We start from the raw sequence: 26,922 nt of genomic DNA on the forward strand, positions 1-26,922 counted from the left end.
TTGTAATTAAATTTAAATGTAATTAGTCTCCTTTTCTTTCAAAATTGTATCATTGTATAAATATACTTCATAATATCAACCATGTTAAATTAGAATAATATGAATTAATCTATGTTTCAGAACGAATTGAAACAGGTAATGTATGATGAATCTGCTTAATATTTTCGGGGCAAAATTGATGCATACATGTATTTTGGCTTCCTTTATTTTTTTATACATGCAAACAATATAATTTAAGATATCTTTTGTCCAATGTCTATAGCAACCTGTTATGACATCTGGTACACCAATTTGAAATATTTACGATCTCTTAACTTTTTGATAACGGTTTAGATTGTTATTTACTAGGTGGATATGTTTACACAATTTTGATTTTGTATCACGAAAATCAGACGGGAGTATTTGAACAAACTGTTGCAAGTAGAAAACAATATTTTACATCGAAATAAAAGTCATATACGTTTTGTCAGCATTTCTATACGATTCTCAGATATTGGAAAAACAAGTAAAAATATATGGTATACAGACGACTAGGATGCTTTTCGGTAACGTATTTAATTATATTTAAACTTGTGTTTAGCAGGTAAAAAAGAGCACCTTTGTTCAACTTGCATAGTTGTAAGCGTCAATTTTAAGTCAATATTATTTGTCTTGGCGATGCATGCGATAGCTTCATTGAAACATTTGGTACGTGTGTGCAGTAAATCAAATTCTAGTCGATGTTTGGAAGGTTCTTCTCCATTTTACTGTTTTTAGCACAAAACATGATTTTTAATCATTATGTGTAATCATTATTTGTAAAGATAAGTTCGAAAAGAAATGTGCCAAAGCAATAACAATTCTGCGTAAATTTGATTATAAATGTCATGAAATAAAAATGGTGTAAATGTTTTAGTATGTTTTATCATCTTTAAATCAACTTGAATTCATTAAAGCTGTTTTTTTAATATCAAATGACCTTTTTGAAAATAAATATGATGAAAAGAGATATGGAAAATCTCGTAAGAAAACCAATCTTTGATTCAGTAATGGTTTGATATATTTCAATAATAAAACAAATTATATTAAAGTAATGTATTTGAACTCAGGTCGTGTTAATCATAATATATAGACTACGTTCTTCGATATTGTTCGATATGGAATTCAATGAAATTCAAAGAAGTCTATTTTGATGACGTTTAAATATGTCATTACAATAGTTTAATCTGATAATACCATTAGAGTTACAGTTTAATTGTTACCTTTTGGAATGGGAAATTTCATCATTAAGGTCAGTGGTCTTTCTATTCATTCTTAAATCAGGTTTGAAAGTGGGGGTATATCACCGGTATACTGAATAGAAATAGAAATTTGTAAACAATAAAAACAAGAGAAAAATGTACCAAAACAAAGAAAAAACGATTTATTTCTTATCATTTATATACTTATGTATTTCTAGCAGCGAGAATAATCTCCGTTTAGATCGAAATTGCTGAGCATCTTAATAAAACATATTGCATTAATCAACCATTACGTCGTACCGAATAACATTTACCAACATAATGAATATTATTTTATGTTGCTACTGCATCAGATTTCGCGCAGGTTCATGTAAACGATTCGATGTCTGATTTACCTGTCTACATGTAATAATTTTAAATTCTAAAATAAAGACTATGGTTCCTCTCAAGTCAAACGAAAAGAAACTTAACATGCTAAACGAAAATCAATACAAGCTAAAACTACCGTCACAAATTTAAATGTCAACGCAATGAAATATTTAACCTCAATTTACTTCACATAAACGGCACAAATATATTTTGGATGTTTAAAATATTCCCTTCGCACGTAAATGTGACACAACAAGCAAATTTATTTCAGTTCAAGATGGCTGCTTCTAACATAGAATGGTTTTCGATAAATGAAATATCGAGCCCGAAACCAATTGACCCCCATTTTCTTTGTCTTATTATTATTTTCGTAAATAAAGTTTGAAACAGAATTAGCCCTTAATTTTTGCAATTTATATTTCCCTTCGCCTAAGGACGATTTATGCTAAATTACGTTGAATTTGACTCAGTAATTCTTGAGAAGATTTTATTAAAATGCACCCCCCTTTTTTCTACCCATATCGAGGTTTTTTCCGCTTTGAATAAAGCTCAGTCTTTCATTTCTGCAATTTATATTCGCCATCCCATATGGATGCTTTGTGCCAAATTTGGTTGAAATTGGCCAAGCGGTTTTAGAGAAGCGTCTGTAAAAGGTTTACAGACGGACAGAAAGACGGACGGACGGACGGACGGACGGACGAGGGACAAAATGTGATCAGAATAGCTCACTTGAGCTTTCAGCTCAGGTGAGCTAAAAACCAAAACCATGGCTGAATATTTAGAGGAGGAAAACCAAACTAAAATGGATGATAATACATGTATATAAAATTTATTTCCAAGGTCAAATTTCTCTATACATGTATTTTTTATTACTGTCCAAAAAGAGAATTTAAAGACTGTTTTCAAAAAAACAATTGGGGACTGAGGGGTTCTCTCATTCAACAGATTTTACATCAGAAACCGATATTGACTTTTTAGAAATAATTTGATATTACAAATTTACAATGCCCTATTTACCCTGGACAAAAAAAAATATTTATTTAATAAATATTTAAAAGAGCTAAATTATTTTGATATAAACAAAGATAATAATACAAAAACACCGCATGGTCGAGACAATTTTTTTTTCAAATGTAAATGTAGATAATTCACATCCAAGAACATGAAAAATAAATGCATATGCAAGTATGCTTCATATATTGGGCAATGAAGGAGCTATTAAGTTTTTTAAAAGATGAGTCTGTAGTATTTTAAACCGGTACTCATTCTCGTACCATGTACTCTGAATATATGCTTCACTGAGTATGACTCAAAAGACCGAGGCTATAAAAGTTTTGGAGTACTTTCTCCGCTGAGTATGCTCGGAAAAAATCAGGGGAAAATATCTTCGATCTGTAGTGAGAATGGTTCAGTAACTCATGAAAATAATTCTGGTATATCTCAACCCAATTTATGAGGTATACTTAAGATAGCTATTACCTTAAAGATATTCATATCAAGTAGATGGTTAGGTAATTAGGTATGCTGAAAATACCCTCCTCCTGATATATATGAGAACAATTAAATTTCGTTAATCCTACTATTTAGATTACCAAAATCAGTGTCTCCTGCCTACAGTAACAGAGGCGATTTATTTATAATTCTTTGGCCGGAGAAACCGGGGATGTAGTCCTAATACCATTTGTCGTTCATTGTGTCCCACTTCATTTTCTTTGTTATTCCCCATTATAGTGCGACGAACAGATTTTAAAATCAAAACTATGGAACGCCTCAGCTGCCTTGTGCAGATAGTCTTCATTAGGTGATGATACTTCAACATTATGCTTAAACTTGAACATTACATGCTAATACTTCAACATGACATGCTGATACTTCAACATTACATGCTGATACTTCAACATTACATGCTGACACTTTAACATTACATGTTCATAGTTTAACATTACATGCTAATTCTTTTCCATTATATGTTGTTACTTAAACACTACATGTTGATATTTCATAAAATGATGGTATTAAGTATGCAGTTGTTCTTAATTACCCATAAGCAGTGGGATCGTCACTCCGTAAACTCGGGAATATTACGAAGGAGCGAGTGTAGGACTAAATTCAAGCTACTCTACAATTAAAACAAGCTTTGTTTACGTTAACATGTATTTCCTTTTATAAAAATGAACATTCTTTGAACCCGATTGGTAATTATTAAAACCTATATTACCAAAACTACATGTAGGGCTTGTGTCACATAGGTGAAATTAGATTCTAATGTAAATCCTTTATTAAACTGTCCCCATCATTATATTTGTTGGAACCTGCATCGAAATCTTTATGTGTCAAACGACCCCAAGTCCCTTAATCATTACTAGTCCTCCTTGTTTAGGCGCCTTCAAATTTGATGTAATTTTTATTTACAAGTGCGCTTTATGTCGTAGGTTGATTGTTTTAAACCTGCAGGCGGGTGCCTTCAAATTTTGTCAAGATTTATCTGTTTATTTTTTGGAGGAGCTAAATATATATATTTCTTTTTTTATGAGTAAATAAATTTCATCTGAGATAAAATAATAAATACGTATGGACCGCCATCAACATTGCCGAAATAGAAGAATGGGTAAACAATACTATAAATAAGGCTTTCCATTGGGAAAACCTGATCATATAAAGGAGATAATCCCATTATATAACCAGCTTTTAAATACAAATAAAGTTCATTGATGAATGAATCATTGCGCAGAAGTCATTTCAAGTTTATTGTGGTTCGTGAGGGTATCAACGAAATTTGGTTGGAATAACAATGGGTTCACTCGGAAATCAATCGGTGAAAAAAACGCCGCGTAGTTGAAATTTCATTCATTTGTGTAACATGTTGGTACATAAAAATCATTAAGTGTATCAATTATGAACATACTTAATATCATTGGGGTTCATTGGGGTATCATTGGGGTACATTGGGGTATCATTGGGGTTCATTGGGGTATCATTGGGGTAAAAAGACGCACCCTGCATATATATGTTAGTTTATATTGTTAACAGAAATTAATCTTTTTAATGGAAATTCTAGAGGAGCATGTTCCATAACCGTAATTTTTTTTTTACAACTTGAGTTTTATAAATATGCATTGTAACATGATATCTTTTCTTTCTTACAAATCTCATGTACTCCATCAAAGGGGCATGGTCACGATTGTGGTCAAATTCTGTTTTTCTGTTTTTATTTTAACAATGCTTTATAAATGCATTTTCAATTATTAAATGGAATTTGAGAGTCAGTAGTAAAGTTATAAGCAATATACAGGGCTTACAATTATTTGTCATGTAAACAAGGCTTGTGTCCTGTTTTTGTTTACATTAGTTCACTTAACGATAAAAGTTCTTTTTAAAGCTGATTCTCTATCTTTTTATTCATATTTAGCATAAATAAACCGATTATATTGTTAACCACACTCATTTTTGGTCTCAAACAGAAGTTTTCACTTCACCGTTCAAATTATAAACAAAAGCTTTGTTTACATAGCAAAGAGCTGTAAGCTCTGTAACTTGCTTATATCTCAACGAATGACACTCAAACTTTGGTTGGCTATTAAAAATGCTTTACTGAAGCAGTGTAAACATTAAAATCAGAAACATTATTTTGACCAAAATCATGACCATGCCCCTTTAATACCATTAAAACATTTATCATAGGGTTTCTTAAGGTTGATAAATCTTTAAAAAACAAAACCTTAATCGTCACACTGCAATACAACCGTTACATATGTGCATTTTTTAGTATTTCACATGATGGCTGAACTTGCTTTTCCTCTGCTTGTGATCATTGCATTTGCTGAAACAAATGAGGCTAGTACTAAGGTCGTGCTACAAGGTTATCTGACAGGACAACTAACAGGACAAGCGTCGACTAATTCAGGATCGAATCAAGCAGAGGCTTGGAGGCGAGAATTCAAAACGTTTACAGATTATATTGAGAAATCAGTTAAATCAATGAAGGCCTTTAAAGAAAAGGCAGAGGTTACTTTATTAAAGATACAAGGTATATTAATTCAATCAAAATAAATATATGTGTAATTGATAATACTATCGACACTATATTTGTGACTTTTTATATGTAACTCACAATCCAAAAATGCTAAGAATCGAACGTGGAAGAAAATCTGAAAATCGTCAGGTCCAAACTCGTCCCATTTTACGTAATGTTTACTTATATTCCAAGGCACAAATAAGAGTAGCGTTGTTTACACAAGATGGGGGAAGAGGACATGTCCTACGAATGCCGAGGTTGTTCTCTCTGGTATGTTTTATTTAATATGTTCTTCTGTAGCGTCCTGTAATCTGTAATACAATAGCGCTCTAAGAAAATAACTGTTGCAAATTTCAGACCAAATCTTGCAAAGAAATTACTGAATCAACATTGTTTACCTTTATATTCCCTTTCCGCAATTATGGTTAAAGGGAGAGTTTTTGGAACAGCCAAAGTCTACTGACCAAAATAGTACACAGCGCTAAAGTTTCTAATTACACAATGTTATTTTTCATTCTGTTAACCGATAGACATAACCTTTGGTCTGATAATATTTTAATAAATGGGATTCATTCATTGTTTACAAATATTTAAATCAATGAAATGTTCATTAGCGTAGATATAATATCAGGTCGTTACCCGGTGTGACCCGCAAAGTGGGTTCTTGTTCTTCGAAACAAGGAAATTGTATTCAAACGCCCTATATTTAGTGATTGTGTCGTCTGTGTTATGCATAAATATCACTCAAATCAGTCAATTCAATTTAATAGGAGGAAAGATAGTGAATATGTATATATGACTCAGAAAACCTCTCTGGTTTTACATCTGTTTCGAAATGCTAGATCGCATACACATACTATGGTTTACTGGTGTATGGAGCAGTTTTCGGTGCATTTAGTACCTATCGATACATTTATAACACCAAACACATAACCTTATTGCATATTTTCAATGCCATTATCACAGGCTTTACTGGTGGATCAGGGTATCATCACGTGGGAGCAGCAGTTGATCCTCTTTGTTTACCAAAAGATCCGGAGTGGGGGGTTTACAAGGATGGGATTAATGGAAAAAAAGCATATGTATTTGGCGCGGAATATGAGACAAACACATCTCCTGGCAAACTGCCAACGCTTCATCAACATGATATCCCCTGTGCTGTTTGCCTTCTTCGAAATAGATCCGTCGTCAAAATGTTCCCAGGTGAAACAGATGAATATTTTTATTAATATGTAAACGATGTTACCGTGGGCCGAGCGCAGATCTTTTGGGGTTTAAACAGAGACAGTACACTTTGGTTTTTTTAAAAGAAAGAAAAGAAATAACCTGAAACGTGCACAGTAGGATCCGCCTGCCTACTCAAATCATAAACCGACGTTAAGGAAGGAGTCTTTTCTGGTTTTCGACTTGTCAAACGTAAATTTAATTAATTGTTCATTAAATCAAAATGAAAGGAAATTAAAATAGTATATGTTTCTTTCTATTTTACTATCATTCAACTTGGCATAGAAAAGTAATCAATGTTTAGAATCTAACAAGGACTATATTTTTGGCGTAATATTGTCGTAGGAAAATATCACAAGTATCACGATTCAGAATTGTTGCAGATTAATGAGTCTGATTTAGCATTTTAAAAACAATAAAATTGATGTTGGATTTTTTTTTTACAAATGTGAACTAATGATATTATAATTGGGTTTCAGAATATGTTTTTAAAATATGATTCGCCTATCAAGTTACATTTCCATAAGCTTTTCAAAGCGTCCATTCTATACATTGATGTTTGTGAAAAAAATCACTAACATCAGTTTTTCTCTCTTATTAAATGGTCGATATATTAGCTTTTCTGTCAATTTATATCTTTATATAAAGTCTTCATAATACAAATTTCTTCAAAAATATTTTATTATTGGAAGCATTAAAAAATAATCAAAATTTCTTCAAAATTGTAGAAAATTAGAGGAAATGAGGGCTAAGCAATATCAATTATAGTATAATATTTATTCCAATTTAGTAGTATAAGCTGATAGACATTCTGATATTCTATCATTTCATTGAAAAATAGAATCTTCAAATTTTAAACAAATGTCTACAAAACTACAAATAGCTACACTTGTTTTTATCATCCTTTACGTTGAGGAAAAAGGTAGTGACCTTGATCTGACCTTTATGCAAAAATAAAAAGGTCAAATTTGACTAAACTGATAGAATAATTTGGTAATATGATCTGTTTGACTGTATCAAAATAATATGAATTTCTTATTATAAGAAGTATGTTTGATAACGAGAAACTCCTTCCTTAAACTAAACGTAGCGTGCACATCGTTAATTATGACGTTATGTTTTATGCGTAAAACAAGTTTTCTTCGGAAATGGCCAAAGAAAGGCCATTGATTCCGATATTTTGTTTCTTTCAGTGCTAATTTAATTCCGATATTGATGAATTGAAATTTGCTACTTTCTTTAGTATCTATAAGTCCGGTTTCTTGATGGTAATAATTTTGTTTTTCATCTACTAGTATTATAATTTGATAAGACATACGTGAAATTAGTCTATAACTAAATGAATGTTAGAAGTAATAAGGTTTGCATATTCAATTATTTTCATTAAAATTACTTTCGGTTAATGCCTTGAAAAGTTTAATCGAGTTTAAGGGCAATAAACATCGTAAGTGTCAGTCCTCTGATAATCGTGTTAACTTTTTTTTTAACAAAATAGCGGCAAATATGGCGGCGCCCATAAGCTGGAAGAATGTTATTTTGCCCTTAATACCCCTAATTCAGCTATCCGTTTCCCTGATTTTCTTATATATGCGTGTTATCATTAAGTCTCGCTGCGCTCAGTACATGTATTGATATAACATGGGGTTTTCATCTTCCGATTTGTCCAGACAACCTTTAAAGAGGTCTTAGTCGGAGCCTTGTTTACATGACGATGAGTTGTGAACCCTGTATCTTGCTTAAAAATAATTGACTGGCACCCAAATTTCATTTGATCATTATAAATGCATTCCTAAAGCATTGTAAATAATAAAAACATCAAAATAAAATTTGATCAAAATCGTGACCATGCCCCTTTAAAGCCCTTATCTAAAATTTAACATCTCTGACCATTATGTTTCATTATGTCAAAATAATACTAAACACATATCTAGGCAAACTCAATAAATTTTGTAAAATTCTTGATATTATAAAAATAAGTTTTTATTTCAAATCAAATTGCACGCAAAAATGTCAAGTAACAGTTTTTAAAAGCAGTTTCATACAAAATTGTTCCGTAACTTCTCTATTCAACCTCTCACATAAATGAACTATCTTGTATTCTAGCAAGAAAAACATGTTACAAAGGATGGAGGTTGGAGTACCATGGATATCTAATGGCAGGACGGTATAACCATCCAGCCGGTACCATGTACACTTGTGTTGATGACGATCCAGACACCTTGCATGGCGGTCACACCAATAACAATGGTAAACTATTCTATTCCGTAGAAGCTCGGTGTGGCTCCTTGAAGTGTCCACCCTATGTGCAAGGAAGAGAACTCGTATGCGCTGTTTGCTCTAAAGAATAAACGTATTTGTATCATCCTCTTTTTTGTGTTCTGCTGATTATCTTTAGACTGTTGCTCATAATTGCTGGTTATTATTTATAACCTTCAATACGGGAAAATAAAATTTGATAGATATATGATATTAAAAGGGCATGGTCACGATTTTGGTCAAAAGAACATTTTTCTGTTTTTATTATTTATAATGCTTTAGGAATGCATTTCTGTTGATCAATCAAAATTTAAGAGTCAGTCGTAGAGTTATAAGCACGATACAAACGATCGAGTGCTCACAATTTCCTGTCATATAAACAAGGCTCGTGTCCTGTTTTTGATTACATAGGTTTAATATAACAGTAAAAAAATCTTTTTCTAGCTGATTTGTGAAACGTCTTATACATTATAACCATAAATAAACAGTTCCTAACATTTAACACATTTATTTGTATCTAAAACTGAAATTGAACTTCAATATTTAAAATGTAAACAAAATCTTTGTTTATACATATCAAAGAATTGTAAGCTATGTAACTCGCTTATAACCCAACAAATGACACGCAAATTTTGGTTGTCTATTAAAAATGCCTTACTGAAGCATTGTAAATATTAAAATTGGAAAAATGATTTTTGACCAAAATCGTGACCATGCCCCAATATCATAATGGAAATTCTATAGAAATTGGTTTAAGTACACGAGTTATATTGATAGCGTATGTTTATTTATGTTCATGGACAAATGTGTTATTAAGTCCAGTGATGAGCCTGTCGACGCCGGGTCAGAAATATAAATATAATGCTACCACTGACCACGGTGCGTCAGATCATTAGTATGCACTTGATCGCATTTACTTATTAGGAGGAGAATGTTGTAGCGCGCGCAGTGTCCGTGCGTATAAAATCGGGGTGCGGGAAACACAGCTCTCCAGTAATCCTATAGAAGCTGTCTTTCTGCCTGATTGTGGTTTCATCAATATTCGTTGGTATCAAGTTTACCTGATTTTAGTAAAAATAAATTTTACACATACGTAAATGTTCGACCCCTAATCTTGTAAATACACAATGTTTTTAGATACACTTCAATGAACATTTAATTTCACTCATCAACCCAACAACGAAATCAATAAAAAATGGAATTCAAGAACATTGATAAAACCACTATGAGAGTACATGTACATTTAATAAACAATCACTTCAGCTGAATTTGTAACAAAATAATCATACTTCAAGAAGTTCTCATAAATAAAAGTTTATTGCTTCACAAAATCAATATACTATACCTTCCTATTGAACTGGAAACATAACAAAGACAAACACCATCATATCCAGAAGACTAGTGATTTGTATGAAATTGAATATGAATGTGCACAAGTTTCACATGAAATTATATAAATGTATGTACAACTGATCAATTTGTTAACACTGCAATAACTTAAAACCAGGATTTTTCATCATTTCAATAAATTCTTATTTTGACATAAAATGTGTCTGCAAGTAAGAATACAGCAGCTTTAGGTCCTCTCTCTGGTACTTGAATGCCTTTTGACTGAACTCTCTCTTATAGCCTCCTGCTTGATCAAATGTGTACTCTGCTAGATAAACCTGATGTCCTTGTATTAACAGTCCAAAGAGAGTCTTATGTTTGTTCAAACTTAACAACATATTAGTATGCAGCTGATGGATTCTCTTACACTCAATGTCACTGACATTGGCTACCTCTGCTATCAGAACTAAATTGTCACCTATCGACACACAAACATCCCATGTGGCTTTCCTAGAATTGGCTTTCAAGTCGAATGCAATGTTTTTGGAATTTTTCAACACTGATCTATATTTATCCTTTGATGTTGACAATAATGGATTCTGATCAGCACTGTATGAACACTCTGATGAACTTTCAGTGGGACCATCTTGGATGAAGCCCCAGCAGTTAAGGTAAGAGTCACATCCTGTAGTAGAATAGGAAACATTTACATCTCCTATTCCTGTGAACAAAAATTTTAAGAATGCTACTGCAAAAAGTTTTCCCCTAAGATCACTAAATCCTTGTGCTTTGGCCTCCCAATACAAATATGCCATTTGAGAAGGGTGGACAGGTGAATTATCTGCTTGACTACCACTCAGTAAATGTCCTGATTCCTGCAAAAGAAAATGATTCAAATAACTTCAACAAAATCACTATTTATTCAAACAAAAGGTCATAAAATTTTAACTTCAGAGAGAAAGAAAGTGTTCCTATTGGTTTCATAGTAGAAAACGTACTACATATAAATGTGCATATTATACAATCACTATAAACTACCTAATTATCTGTTTAAACCATTACAAATTGTTATGATAGTACATGATAACTGTAATCAAATTTCAATTCATTTTTTGTGAGCCTGTGTGCAATCTCCAGTTTTTAAGGTAAATGAAGTAACTTGAGTTTATTTAAGAAATAAACAGCAATTTAGAAAGTTCACTGGGATATGAACTTGGTTGGTCACGTGATCAAATCCTGTGAAGCCCTAAGGGCTTCTCAGAAGATTTGATCTCGTACCAACCAAGTTCATATCCTGGTGAACTTTTTAACATTGCTGTTTATTACATATTTTTACGTTTAAGAATGACAAACTGTTCAGAATCATTAACATAACGATGTTTTTACATTTACAATAAAGCTCCCGTCAAGCGATAAGTGCAGTTATCATTGCGACGTCATGAAAACGTTCATACAGAATTGAACGTTTTTGCTTTTCTATAGATTCACATAAGGAAGCATATTTGCAAATGTAAATATAAAATGATGAAATTAACAGATGCAAATGTCTCCTGCTAGGGTATTGTTGATATACATTTAAACTTTCAAACTGAAGTTACACAATTCAATAATTTGACCAGTATATCATATATAAGTCAAATCTGTCAATAGTCAATGTGAATATAGCTAAGCACCTTAGAATGTATAAAACAGAGTTAAAAAATTAATACAATATGACTCTTGCCATGCTCACTAGTGTGCACCTCGCTCTGATGTGAATTTACAAACTAGGCTTGTTTGACATTTAAAAGGAAGTTGATATCAAATTTGTTTAAAAAAATAATCCCACCATATGGAATGCCTAAACAAAGGGTGTGTTAAAATTTTAATCATCTGCAACTAACAGTAGGTGAGAAATCTTTGGCTTAGAATAAACAAAGTCATTATTTTACTTGAAGTTGACTTCTGATTGGTACAAAAATGAATTCCACCATACGGTGTAAAAGAGTGAAGTAAAATTTCAACCATCTGTGATTAATAGTTGCTAAGAAAGCTTACAAAAATTTGTTACTGAGAGACACATAAGAGTAAAACAGTTTAACCCCCTCTCCTCTCCTGCGAAGTGAGGGTATAATTACATTTCATGACATGAATATACTGAAGGTGACAGACAACACAATGATGTTAATCATAGCATAGTTTTCTAATCTTACTAAAGGCAAGAGAACTTACTGCCTGTACATCCATCCTAGTATCTGAGTAGGAGCCCGGCAACTCTTTGAGCTGTGCTGTCTTAAATGCCATTGTCAGGTGATGAATCTCCGATATAATGTTTTCATCAGTAACCTCTTTCATGTCTTTACTCTGAAATCAAATAAAACAAAAATCAACATGGCATTGCTGCAAAGAGAGTAAATTCTTTCAAGTAAATTATCATTAAGGTAAAAGTGTGAATCATTTCATGCAAAGCATGCATGCATAAAGTGTGTATAAATCATTTTCAAAAAATGGGGGGGGGGGGTTGTTTTGTACAAAAATGAGCATTTTAGAATGCAAGAAACACCTTATTTCATGTCATGCGGAAAAATGATCATTTTGTACAAATAGTTTTCTTTTCCTACTTGAAACAAACTGTCAGCATATACATTCTTCAACTGGGTCACATGCTGACTGACGTTACTCATACTAACTGTTAGACCATAATTATTCACCTAATTATCAATGTTCCTTTACGGGTTTTTTTTCCCAAATACGACAAAGAGCACGCAGCAGGTGTGACCGGTCAGCAGAGGAGGCACCTGATCCTACCTGTATCTTTTTTTAGGTCTGTGTTGCTCTGCTTTGAATTGTATTTCATTTTATGGATTTTTAAGATGGTTGACGATTTGTTATTGTCATTTTTTCATATAAAGAAGTAGGGAACTTGTGTTGCAGGATGTCTAGGAATTGCCTCTTTAATACAGTAAAAAAAATTTTGCAAGCTTACCTATCGGATTGATATAGTTTTCTTGTATAAATGCGGGTACATGTATGCAGCTAGTATGACACAAGGAACACTTTCAAAATTTTTTTTAAAGATATCTCTTAAAGTAAAATGCATAGATATTCTGTCCCTGCTTCTACCATCACTGATTTAATGTTGTCTAACATTTCCAAGAACAAGAGGTCCGTGGGCCAAATTGCTCACCTGAGCAACAATAGCCTTCATGAAATCAGCTTTATGGAGTCAAATACAAAATATCTTAACCATACTGAGACAAGAGATTTTGGTAAGAAGTACATACAGATATAAGGAAGTGCGGACAGACAGATCATCTTAGGGTGTCCACTGAGTGGGACCCTAAAAATCTAGAAATAAACGGAGACACTAACCTTGATGTAGCATTCCTTTCTTTTCATTTCAATTGGACTAAAATAAATCCAGCTATCAAACATATCCCCAGAGTAGCACATCTTCCTCTCACTCTCTAGGGCTCTGAATAATATTTCCTTAGATTCTCGAACCAGAAAACCTAAACAATAAAACATAACATTATTTTAAATAACATTAAAAATATATTATTTATTCATCCATTATTATAGAATTATTGACAATACAATAAACACAACTTTTTTTTCCCATGGAAATAGAAACAACAAATACTGATAAAACCATTGTTCTGTATACTTGTGAAAAGCAAAGCAAAGCTTTCTATGTTCATTAACAACCAAACATGTTTCCATAGACAGTTGTAGTAACAAACCCTAAATCTGATGACTTTTTGAGCAAAATGATAAAAGAAATATAGCAATTAATTCAAAATATATTGTGCAGCCTGGCTGCAATGTTACCGTAAATTATCGGCCAATACCAATTACACCCCCCCCCCCCCCCCTTGTGAAAACTACCAGGGTAACTTAAAGACAATAAATGGAATTTGCTAAAAATAAGTTTTGAACTCTTCTGGCTGCAATGTTTACATTTATTATCGGCTAATACCAATTATACACCCTCCCCCCCTTCTGAAAACTACCAGAGTAACTTAAAGATAATTAAGTTTTGAGCTCTTCTTGCAAATGAAAACCTATCTCCCCCCCCCCCCCCTCGCAAAAATCCAAACTCGTATTGTTGCCATACAATGACCAGGTGACAAGGGGGATGAGGAGCATGTACAGCAAGTCTTGGACAACCCCCTTCCTCTCCCCCTTCTTGTTTTTAAAAACTAACGACACATAAAAATGTATAAAAAAAAATCAACTTTGTTTAAAAGTACAAATATTTATGCACTACCATTTAGAAAGTCCCTACTAGTCAAATTAAGGAAGTGTCAGATTTATCAAATTTATCCATCTACACTATTTTAACCTTCTGTTAAGTTGTTCCAGTGTACCAGCAAAGTTCTCTTCATAGGAAGTTTCAATTGCCTTTGACAGGAAAAAGTTCTGAAAGCTTTCTTCCATGCCGTTATCTGAAATTATAAATTCCTTAAATTACAAAAACAGCCACTGACTATGTTTTTGATGTGTGACACCCCTTTAAAACCAAGCATAAGTTCCTACATGATAAAAAACAATAACACTTCAGTATGTTGATCCAAAAGGTTGGATTATGCCAAGTTGTCAGCTTGCTCCGTTTATCAGATCAATTAAGCCGCAAAGCACCCCTACCTGGATTGAGATCATCTGATGTGATACGACTCTTAGGTTCAATTAAGTTATATACTACCAGGCGCGTAGCTAGGCGTACGCAAGTGCTTCCATATCATTTCAGAAAAGAAAAAAGAAATAAATTAAAAGAATAAAAATAAAATTTAAATAATGCTGATTAATGAAAACTTTCGTTTAGGAATAAAAATTAAACTAAGCCGCTGTTATCTCAGAATTTGCTGAGAAATAGCGCAGACGACTTGCCTTTCTTTTTCAATAAACAAAAAAAAAATTGCTCTTCTGTTATATTCTTTTATTATTTGCTTGCAATTCTATAGCCTGAGTGATCGTGACAATGATTATAAATAGATTATCGAGATCGAAATAACGGAATCTTAAAGTTTAAATATATGAGTATTTATGTAGACAAAAATGTTATAGACCATTAGGAGAGAAAGCACAAGACTTTTTAGATATAGAATGAATTGATTAAATTAATTACATTATAAATAAGGCACTACTCTTTTTCTTTATCGTTAATATTATGATGATGAAGTAAGCATTTTACACGTTAAAAATTGGGGTTATTTTGATGAAACTTCTTTTTCTGGATACTCCAAATTAAGTGTTTGAAATGCCGAAAACTCGCCATCTTCTGGGCGTCCTGGGCCCCCACCATGGCTTCGCTCTGTACCCAGGCGGCCCCCAAATCCCCTGCCTTAGTTTGCTTCCACAATAAGGAAGCCTTAGCTACGCCCCTGACTACATGTATTAATATGATGAAAAATTAATCAAATAGCCTTCAATTACAAAGTTAAAACAACAAACTATCCTTAATTAAGCAATGTTAGCTTACTAAAAGGAGCCATTTTTATCATACTCTCAAAAATGTGCCAATTAAAATGTAAAATTTAATGTTTACTTGTACCATGTGATCCATTTCATAGAGAGGTAAATAATTATGGATTCATGTGGAAAGATCAAGAAAATAAAAGCTCCCTATGTGAAATTAAGAGTATCACAATACGAATATCGATGTGGATATAATGTGGATGTAATATTTAGCAATTCTGGTTGTCAGTCATGACTAAGACTTGATCTTATAAAAATATGCCTAGAACTTGTAAACTAGGGGTCTTTATAATCTGCAAAATCCATATTTCTCTGGATGGAAAAAAGATGAAATATCAATAGAGATATTTGGATTTGTTTCTGTTTGATTTCATATATTTTCTATTGTAAATATGTTTCCTAATATGAACCTATAGAAAAGTGACGTTTAGTTTTGTGTGAACTTTTTCATGACGTCACATTGATCATCGCCTGTTGGGTGGATTACTGTAAATTTAAAATCTCGGTAGTTTTAACATTTCTAAATGGCTTGCCTTTTTCAAACGTCACATAATAATAACAACAATGTTAAAATGTTCTCTGCGATATGAACTTGGTTGGTACATGAGCAAATCAGATTCTGAAAAGCACTTTGGGCTTCACAAGATTTGTTCACGTGACCAACCAATATCATATCCTAGGGAAAATTTTTAAGTTGATGGTTATTTCATAATTCTCATGCTTCAATTGATCTTTCATTGATAGGCTATACATGTAGGCCCCTATTTTTTTTTGAAATAATTTTTTTTCAAAACTTGAGGTAAACTGAGCCAATTCACAGTAATGAATAGTTAGGCATCCTGATAGATTTATCAGTTTATCTATTATTATACAAGAAGTAGAAGAGGATGTCACTGAAAAATAAATATTTTATATGGAAAAAAAACCCAGAGCAATACCCTATAAAATTATTTTGGTGATTTTATCATGTTCTATTAGTATTTACCCTAACATAAAACGAACAGCAGAATTTTAAAAAAAAAGTGTGCATGCGCAATTTTTTCAAGGACTAATGACGCGTTTTTTTAAAGACTCTCAGTCTGTACTGTAGAGCATACAATTTTAGGATTGAACGTGTGACATTTGTGTTTGTTTACTTCTGAAGATCTGACAAACATGATCAACAGTCAATGCCCTAATGAATATCACTATAATTGATACGATCTTGTCAAATAATGAGTAAATCAATTACATTAATGTCACCTACAGTCTCTGGATTTTCTTCGTCCGAACAATCTGCATCAAACTTTCTTTTACGTTCACTCCGAATAGTAAATGCCGCCATTTTCGGTATCAACTCAAATCGCACCCCTATCGACTAGTACCCAGGTCAAACCGATATCGGGAATAACTACACGTATATGTATTGTATACTCCTCAAATATTAATCAAAAAGATGTAAATGAACCGATTTAATTTTTTGTTTTAATAGACACACTTTTGAGATAGATTTTCTGGAAGAGACGTATTGTAGCGTGAGCATTGAAAGGAGGAATGAACAAATAATTTACACATTGAAAACAGCGGCGTCGGAAGTAAATTGAGAGGAAGGGGAGGGGGGGAGGTACACTAATTATCAGAAATCTAGTGACAAGCTAAAAAGAAAAATTATGATAACAATAAAAGCCATTTATATTTTCAAATCATGAAAATCCAAATCCGTGGAAGGGGGGGGGGGGGAGGGGCAGAGAATGACTCAAAAAAAGTCTTACCTGCCAAAAAAATATGACTCAAAAAAAAAAATTTCACCTGCCAAAAAATATTAAATTCCCAATTTAAATCTTCACATTCCTAATCTGTGGAAGGGGGGGGGGGTATATTTATGACTTTAATTTTCGATATTACTATTATTGTTTCAATTCTTTAAAAGTAAATTTAGGAACAATTATTTTTGCTACGAGAAAAAGCCGGGGGGGGGGGGGGGGTGTGGGGGGACTCACCCCCCTCCCTGATGCTATGTGCCTGCATGATGGTTAGGTCTTACTTTGCTAAAAAGTGGGGGGGGGGGGGCGCTAAGCCGACCGTAGCACGAACATTTTTCATTGGAACGTGCTAAAAATATGGATCGACAAAATATTAACCTTTATAATTTAGCATTATACTCAAATAAAATGTATTGGATTTTTATCAAAATAAAGCGGCAGGATTGACATGTTTTACATTCTAAGAAAGAAATTTCATTATGTTACATGTAGATCAGCTACTGTTAAAACATTTTGTAAAACATTGATTTAGTTGATTTCCTTCTGAATCGTATTAAAAATTTATCAGTAATTAAATATTGCTTATTACTATGTTTGTCGATGAAATACTGTAATTTATGTTGAGTATTTCTTTTCCGTAACGTTAAAAAAACGAACAAAGAGGGTTAATTATGATAGGAATTCATGTTTTATTTTCTAGAACAGACGACACACACAAGTTCTCTTCCCGCCACATAGGGAGGACACGTCAAGGAATCGCAGGCAGCTTCCACCATGTAAAACATATAACCGACACCTTTACTTGTAGCGCCACCGTGAAGAGTGTCGGGATGGCTGTCAATACATGTGTAGGTTGTTCCAGCTGCGTGAGTATAATGACCCGTCATTAGATAACCATGGTACTCAAGGGTCCAGCCTTTGTAACACGTTTTCCGTGCTATAACATATTTCAAGCAAAGATGTTGTTAAATCCCTCCCTACTGATACTATCCCTTATAAAGGACTAGTCGATACATCATTAATATCTTATCCATCAAAATTAAAATACGGCACAGACATAATGTCAGAATCTTCATTACAAACGTCAAAAGAAAAGAAATTAAATTACTCTTTTAAAATTTTAGTACCTAAGTTATCTAACTCGCCGTTTTTTGTGTTGTTTTACTTTTAAATTGCTGTAAATAAACTCAATAAATATTAAATAAAATCATTAAGGGACCTAGAGACGATTTGTGATGAAAATTTTACTCTTAATTTTTATACATAAAACGGTTTATTTGTGTATTTTAAATTATTCACCAAAAATTTGAATGTTAGAGGTCAAGTTGTAAGTGAGTTACAGAGGTAAGAAGCCGTTGTTATGAAAACAAAGCTCGAGTCTTATATGTGTTTACAAATAATGCAAAGTACAGAAACTACAATTTCTTTGACAAATCAACTTCAGATGAACTGATTCAATGTGTTCATAAATAATTTTATCAACAACTAAACGCAATATGAGATTAAAACTTAATATATCAATGCAACACAGATGCAAACAATAACAGGACTTGAGCTTTGTTTACAAAACAAAGAATTCTAACCTCTGTAACTCTCCTCTAACTCGATGTTGGAATTTCACAACGCATTAAAACCACCCATTAGATCTTTCTATGCATTTAAAATAAATAAATAAATTTTGTAAAAAAAAATGAGCTCAAATTGTGTCTTCGTCCCTTTAAAGGGTTGCATTAAAAATGGAATAACTATAGAATACACAGAGTGGCTTTGTGCAACATGACAGTCTCAATCCCATACTAGGCTACTACAAATACCTGGAAACATCTGAACAACGGATCTATGGCGGACCAAACAAAGAGCACATGGAACATTGTGACTATCAACTGTTTTAATGTAGCCTCTAAAAGAACCAGTTTTATATTCTGCGCCATAAACGTAACTTTTGGTGCCATCGAGCCCATCATTGTACAGTCTCCACTCAGGATTCCTCGGTAAACAGAGAGGTTCTACAGCGGCTCCTTTATGACCATAATGAGAGCCTCCGGTAAACCCTGCATACGAATTAAAGACAAATAAAATCAAGAGAATAGATTTAACTTGTAAAAGCAATACTTTCAATCACTTAAAGGGACTTTGATCAACATTTTGATTTTTTATTTTCATGAATAAAATGATTTACTTACGTGCAGAGAGAAAAATTCATTGTTATGTAAACAAAGCTTGTTTACAAATAAAGTAAGTTGTAAAATTACCATTTCTTTGATAAAATGACTCGTGGCAGACAACATAACTGATTCTATGTGTTCATAAAGAATACAAAACACCATTTGTTTGAAACTTAGTCCAATAAAGCACACATGTAAACAATAACAAGACTCGAGCTGTGTTTAAAATGCTTAATAATCAAGCATTCTCAACCTTAAATCTCGAAAAATAAAATTTGAAATCGTGTGTCTATAATTACCCGACTAGGCCTAAGAGCTTCCTGCACCTTACCTGAATGGATTAACTCGGCATTGGAGGGGCATGTCTTCTTCCCCCATCTGGTGTAAACTACACTGCTATTGCTACTAGTAGTTTCTGATAAGGAAATCAACATACATGTAGAGAAGTAGTAAATATAATTCATGACCTGAATTCGCTGTTTTATTCTAAGGAAGTAATCAACTGCTATCTCACGTGTCTTAATTTCAGACTTCATGTTTTCCTTAAACTTCTTCATGGATTTCTCGATGACGTCAGTAAAACTTTTAAATTCCCGCCTCAAAGCTTCTACTTGATATGCTTCTAGAGCAGAAGAAAGTTGTCCTGTCAGATAACCCTGTAACATGTCTTTACAACTTCCGGTGTTCGTCCCAGCTTGTGTTACATCGATGAACATTAATAGGAAAAGTAATTCCATCCTTCGATCTAAATCTAAAAAAAAAATATCATGCAAAGGAAATGCCTCTCTTATTAAAAATGGATCATGCACACGTATACCTTTATCACGGCAATTGATCAACAGAGTTGGAAATGGATTTATTAATAAAAAGTGAAAAATCTTTCCATTTTATAAAATGTTATTTCCACTTTTCTTTTCATTTTATTGTGAATGATAAATATGATATATAATATAGAAAGCAGTTAACAATACCTTGGAAACGTAAAATCCGAATATCTGTGTATAACCTTTTCGTGAGGTATATATAAGCTATCTCAAACATTAAGGTCAATAGAATTTACAATACCCACGAAATATCATAATTAAATTGAAATACAACACAAGAAAAAGATGGCGGTATATTGATATTTCCACGGTGTGAAATTCAATCCTCCGGACTATTTTTATTTTTGTGTCAATCAACTTTTTCGGACTTGTTGGCTTGTTGGATTTGTTGGCTTGTTGGACTTGTTGGACTTGTTGGCTTGTTGGACTTGTTGGCTTGTTGGCTTGTTGGACTTGTTGGCTTGTTGGACTTGTTGTTGGTCTTGTTGGCTTGTTGGACTTGTTGTTGGACTTGTTGGACTTGTTGGCTTATGACGCTGGGTTCAACAACAAGAGAATAATCTCAGAGTTTGTTCAGTTTTGGTCCTGTACGGGAGAGAGCGCCGTGTAATAGTTTTATGATGTACAACGTTCACCTTCATTCATCGTGGGTTTGTTACAATTCATAAAATCAGCATTTATCGAATATAAAAAAAAATCGAATAGTGAACTAAATGGCATATTTTTTATATTGCAAAAGAGTCACCCATTTACCAATTGTACATAAAGTTTTTATCAAACCAAGATACTTAACCTTAATTACTTTAATTATTTGTACATGTATTCTGTTTCGAACATGCAATATTTTTTGGCTCATCCTATAAAGATAAGGATGCTTTCACAATTGTCTAGTTATCATTCTTCTTCTTTTTTAATGTTGCATTTAATTTTTCCCGATAGTAATAAATTCTCTACCTTTCGCAAAATGACGTACCTATTTATTTATTTATTTATTTATTTATTTTATTAGTTTATTTTTTTTCAGAAGTTTATCCTTATAAATATATAACTCAAGATAATTTACTAGGATATACATGATGATGTAACTTGATGAATATCTCTAAATGGGATTTTAAATCCAACAAGGTTTTTAGACTTCTCTAAAAGAATTGTCAGGCTTGTCATTACAGAAATTGTCACAAGTTTAACAAGACTATCAGATGTCTCGTCAGTTTTACAATATCAGAAAACCAATGTAAATTCTTCTCTTAAATTCCTTAAATGTTTGGAAAGGGTTTACATATAGGCTATGCCTATTAATATTAGACTACCAAATCCATTTGAATTTCATTAAAAATATGTTTACAATATCTGAACCAGAATCACTACATGTATGTTTCAGTTAATAAAGCTAAATCGAGTGAGATTCTAAATGTCTATAATCATGCAATTTAAATTCAAATAATAAACATTATGTTTGAGAAATAAACAAATAATTAAGTTCATGTTAGTACTTAAGTTGTCCGCCCTTTACATGTTTTACGTTAATTTATATTGAGCGATACTAGTGTAATTAATATGTTTATGGTAAGATGTTAGAAAAACAGTAAACATATGACGACGAGACAATTCCAGCGGTTAACACTTTTTAAACTTAAATCCCATTTCAGATACACGAGTAAATTATTAATGCCACGTGCTGAATATGATCCAATAAGTTATTTCCCTTACGCTTAACCTTTTAATCTGTTGAATTGTCTTTTTGACATCAAATATTTATCAAATAAAGAATTAAATTCTACAACAATTATTATCAAATTAATTTATATTTTCTTAATGTTAAATCAACATTACAAATATTAAGATATTATTGAAAAATAAAAATATGTTCATATCATTCATTAAAAACTTTACGAAATACTTTAAATGTTGGTATATATATTCCACAATTTTTATATGGAGCTACTCTGGTTTCTCTTCAATCCACGCTTAAATCTTTCGCCTTTTACTAAAGATTTCCGTGGAGAGGAACATTAAATGAGTCTATAGACTTATTTTTGTAACCCTATCATTGATAGGGTAAATATAATTTAAAAGAAGAACATACACAATATATATATATATATATATATATATATATATATATATACTATTAGATCAAATGATTATTAAAGAAAAGAACCAATAAAACTGTTTGCTGCTGGTATCTTTTACTTTGTTTTGCGTTTGTAAGACGTACAACTTCATTGATAGTTAGTGTCGCATACTAGTATTCTTCATTTTATGAACGTTTTGGTTTTAAAGCAATAAGTACCCAGAACGTTCTAATGTTAACCAAAATAACGAGTAATAATGAAGAAATACATTCCCATTGTTTTTTTTATCCTTTAGAACAGACAACACACAAAATCTCTCCTCTTTGTTAATAATGTGGACTTACTACTTTCTTTTTTTCAATACCCATTGATGAAACAGTCTTTCTTTATTGCTTCTATTCCTATATTTTTATTCTTTTTTTATTCTTTCGTGGATTTTTTGATGACATCAATAATACTTTTGAAATCCCGCTTTCAAATCTATTGATATTTTCCTACAGAAAGCCCAAGATGCTCCGTCGTATAATCTATAAAAAGGTATTTATTATTTCCAAAAAAAAGTCTGAGCTTGTGAAGCAGAAACAAGGATCAACAGTCACAGAAGTGCCACCATATTGGTCAGACGAACTGTAACATTTGTATCTTTTATCTTGATTAACTATTGAACTACTTGTGACAAATATTGAAAGAAAAGAGATTTACGGCCAACAATATTTTACAAATGTATTACCAGCTGATAGCTGAATGAATGTTCGGTAAGAATAGAAGTATGTTTTGATTTCTTATACTATTTACATTGCATCAACAGTATTAGCTTGCGTATATTTCTGCAATATTCTGAACAATCATGTTAAGAACGGTAGATTTATATGTTTTTTTTTAAATATTTGTATAGATAAATTGTGTAAAAGAAATACATCTTAAGTATAATTTGGATTAAACTGATTTAGTTTACAAATTTAGAGAAATGATTATATATGATTGAAGCCTAAAATGTCCCCCTAAAATGAACATCATCATTTAACTGTAATTCTTTTTACAGATATACATGTAAAGTGATTCATAATTTTGAAATATGACATCATAAAGCTAACATCTTCCCGCCATTTTTGTATTTATAGGATAAAGCGGTTTGTCAATCAGTCCTACTGTCTGAAAACTGTAAGCATATGATGTTTAAACAAACAAGATATTTACATCGTAGATGCATCTATCCAAGATTATTATGCTTCCTGTCAGGTCGTTGCTATATATTCAATACTCATCTATTTTCGCATAGTATGCAATGAGTTTATATAGCGTAAGCATACTATGCCGAATAGTTTTCCCTCGGACTGAAATGTCACATTTTCATTGGATTAAACATGGCACGTGATTGCCTCATATATCTCTATGTAGGTTCGTTGAGGATTCATATTGGGCAATATGACCGTCATTGGCCGCCGCCTCACCTACTCTTCTCGATTATAATTCATAATATTTAACACAGAAATCGTGTTCAGTAAGTCCTTAAAATATTTAGAGTAGTGGCCCTTTGGAATTATTTTTAAATTAGAGTAGTTGCCCTTTTAATATTGACGTCACATTGTTGTGTCTGGAGCAGAACAAAATGGCAGCGTCTAAATTTGCTCAAATCTCTGCAGAGGTTTAAAATTGAATAGCGACAAAACATTGTAAGTAATATGGGTGAAGCGAAGATTTTTAAAGCGTATTTGTAAGGTGGTATTGATAATTTTGTTTAAATGAGTTTAATTGGACGAGATGTAAAGCATCTTGTACATGGCTTTGCGTAGATCACCGCTATTTATCAATGAATATGTCGCTTGATAGTCCTCGGGAAAACAAAACACTTATTAAGTTAGTTACTGACTCACTACGGAAATATATTGGGTTGATCAATCTCATAGACGGCTCGGCTTCGCCTCGCCATCTATGAGATTGATCAACCCAATATTCAGTCTTCCCATAAACTAGAGTTATCGTTACTGAAAGAGTTGTCTGCCCCTTTAAGCAGGTATACTTTACTTCCGGGTATGCAAAGATGAGTAAGCAGTTCGGGAGTTTACAAATAATGTTACATATACAACTTTTCTTCAGACAAAAAAAGTTTGATAATGTTTGAAAACAAAACATCAACAGTTAATTAAAATTAAAAAAACAATTAAAATCAGCATGTCAAAAGAATACGTTTAATTACAATCAATAACATTTATAATGTGATGTACATATTTTTGATAAATCGGAAAACATTGCGAATGAAAGACATTTTGATTCTTAATTATCGAACATTGACTGCTTTTGTCGATTTTAGAGCTAACAGCTAATAGAGCTAACGGATGGATGGTGGTTATAGTGATATCTCTGTAACACAACTTCACCCGATACGCAGAAATGTAAGAGGTTATGAATATCAGAAAGGGCTGGATTTGAAAATCGAGTTTTTTCGAGAAATCAAATATAGAAATATAAATTCCTAATAAACTGTCCTTATCTTTTTTTCTGAGGACAATGCTAATATATAAGGAAACTACGCATACATATAATTCTGATTAAATTCAGGTATACATGTAGGAGACCCCAACTTAACGGGCTTGGATTTTGGGAATTGATTTTTATTTTTAATTGTTTTTCGTCATGTTTTTAGGTCGGTCTGCTCCCCCTTTCACGCACACACTTTTTCAAAATACAAAGTTTGCGCAAGCCTGTTGAGATGTATTCGTTCAAAATGCCATGCATTCATGAAACATATATAGACGCAGTAAGTATTGGTATCTAACCAGGCACCGACGGTCATCAATTCAGGCAGCTGTATCTATAAAAACTTGAACTACATTTAATACTATTTAAAATCAAGATATAACTTTTGTAATCCCTCACATATATGACTAATACTCGTTATTCAAATGATTCAAAACGCAAAAACTATCGCAGAATGTAATATTGATTAAAATCTGCAAAAAAAAATAATAAAATAGAATGTTGTAGATTTTATGAAAGAAAAAAAACTTTTAAATGGTCACTAAGAAATGTTTATTGTGCTTTCAGTTATTTTTTATTTGATATTTGATGATTGTGACTTTTGTTTAATCTTTATACAATGTAGCTATATTGCACACGTAAGCAACAATAGCCAAAACTCTGCTAAATGAAATAGGGTATCAACAAAAAGAACATGTATGTTCTTTCTTTAATTCTTTACTCTGATTGTTTGCCTGTTAAATAATGAACTAACAGTCATTGCATAACAGAATGATGATAAAGTTAATCCTCTATACAATATATATACACGACATGTAAAATAGATTCAAAACATATGCCTAATACATCAACATCATTTAAATTGTGTTCTATAAAACCAGAGGTGAGGGATCAAATTTTTCAGACATGTAATTATTAATGCCTCAGTACTGTATACAGTGAAATATTTGCCCCCGTTATATTTTTGCCCTTTTCGCACTCGTTGTCAGGGGGCAAATTTAAGGCGAAACTGTTTAGAAGTGTAAAAAGGCAAATATTACATAGGGCGAAAAAACATTTTATGAAGTTGATTTAAAAAAATGTTTTTCTTTATTTTTTCTCAACATACTATGTGTAAACCTGAGCTTCTTTTGTTGCTTTGGCTTTTGAGGAAAATAATTCATTTCTATGTAAACATTCAGGCACAAACTTACACCTAGATATCACAAGTTGAATAAACATGTACATTAATCTATCTACGCTTTACGATTATTCCTCCACGCAAGTTTTTTTTATATTTTTGTCTAAGATGTTTTCTCTATTCATTTCTTGTAAAACATGAACTTTCTCGTTGCTACTATGACCTCAATACCTGGAGAGATTTAAAACGTTTTCTAAATCAACGTTAACATAAAGATTTCAAACTTTACACATATCGTGAAAGTGAGAACGAATATAGCATGATATAAAATATTGATTTGATTAAAATAACATTCTATTGTATATTTTAATTCTTCATGATACCCCCCCCCCCCTTTCTAGCATACTACAACATAACTTCAGAGTGGCATGTTTATACTGAAATGCTTCTGTTTCATATGTTTTGTTTTTTTATTCTTAAAACATAAAATGATGAGGACTTTCAAACCAAGGATGAAACAATAAAATATTTTAATCTATCATAAAGAATGAAAAAGAATTTATATCCCACTGACTTTACGACAAATTGAAAAGTAGTTTTACCAATGTTAATTTGCTATCATCAGCTTACATACAATTGGGCAATGCC

General features: G+C 32.2%; 4 protein-coding genes and 1 non-coding gene across 9 annotated transcripts in view; 3 read left to right on the plus strand and 2 right to left on the minus strand.

Annotated features, from left to right (window-relative positions):
- Positions 1 to 17,216, minus strand: part of LOC105343664 (uncharacterized) — a 63,625-nt gene extending 46,409 nt beyond the window's left edge. Inside the window, exons 1-5 of one of the 5 annotated variants that reach the window (XM_011451106.4) lie at positions 17,117 to 17,216; positions 14,738 to 14,840; positions 13,765 to 13,904; positions 12,625 to 12,756; positions 10,309 to 11,288 (exon numbers count right to left, since the gene is read on the minus strand). In XM_011451106.4, the coding sequence (XP_011449408.3) occupies positions 10,617 to 11,288; positions 12,625 to 12,756; positions 13,765 to 13,904; positions 14,738 to 14,840; positions 17,117 to 17,194 (1,125 nt within the window). In that variant the 5' untranslated portion in view covers positions 17,195 to 17,216 and the 3' untranslated portion in view covers positions 10,309 to 10,616. Of the gene's footprint in view, positions 1 to 10,308; positions 11,289 to 12,624; positions 12,757 to 13,764; positions 13,905 to 14,737; positions 14,841 to 17,101 lie in introns of those variants that run through there. The other 4 variants (XM_011451105.4, XM_066068026.1, XM_066068024.1 and 1 more) reach the window with 4 other exon arrangements.
- LOC136270492 (uncharacterized) lies at positions 441 to 9,179 on the plus strand. The gene is made up of 5 exons (XM_066068027.1): positions 441 to 545; positions 5,356 to 5,616; positions 5,797 to 5,874; positions 6,571 to 6,807; positions 8,932 to 9,179. Exons 1-5 carry the CDS (start codon positions 536 to 538, stop codon positions 9,174 to 9,176), a joined length of 831 nt encoding a protein of 276 aa, XP_065924099.1. The 5' UTR covers positions 441 to 535; the 3' UTR covers positions 9,177 to 9,179.
- LOC105339282 (limbin) overlaps positions 9,323 to 26,922 on the plus strand; it is a 502,381-nt gene continuing 484,781 nt past the window's right edge. Inside the window, exon 1 of the mRNA XM_066068017.1 lies at positions 9,323 to 9,329. The gene's annotated coding sequence lies outside the window, so the exon portion shown is untranslated. The remainder of the gene's footprint in view (positions 9,330 to 26,922) is intronic.
- Positions 18,282 to 20,524, minus strand: LOC136270493 (uncharacterized). Its single transcript, XM_066068030.1, has 4 exons — positions 20,292 to 20,524; positions 20,109 to 20,192; positions 19,427 to 19,663; positions 18,282 to 18,549 (listed from the first exon to the last, which is right to left on the minus strand). The coding sequence occupies exons 1-4, from the start codon at positions 20,512 to 20,514 to the stop codon at positions 18,302 to 18,304; spliced, it is 792 nt and encodes a 263-aa protein (XP_065924102.1). The 5' UTR covers positions 20,515 to 20,524; the 3' UTR covers positions 18,282 to 18,301.
- On the plus strand, positions 22,543 to 22,662 carry LOC117690581 (U5 spliceosomal RNA). Its single transcript, XR_004602544.2, has one exon. It is a non-coding gene; the product is annotated as a U5 spliceosomal RNA (small nuclear RNA).

The sequence above is a fragment of the Magallana gigas genome, chromosome 8, assembly GCF_963853765.1.
Source record: "Magallana gigas chromosome 8, xbMagGiga1.1, whole genome shotgun sequence".
NCBI classification, from domain to species: domain Eukaryota; kingdom Metazoa; phylum Mollusca; class Bivalvia; order Ostreida; family Ostreidae; genus Magallana; species Magallana gigas.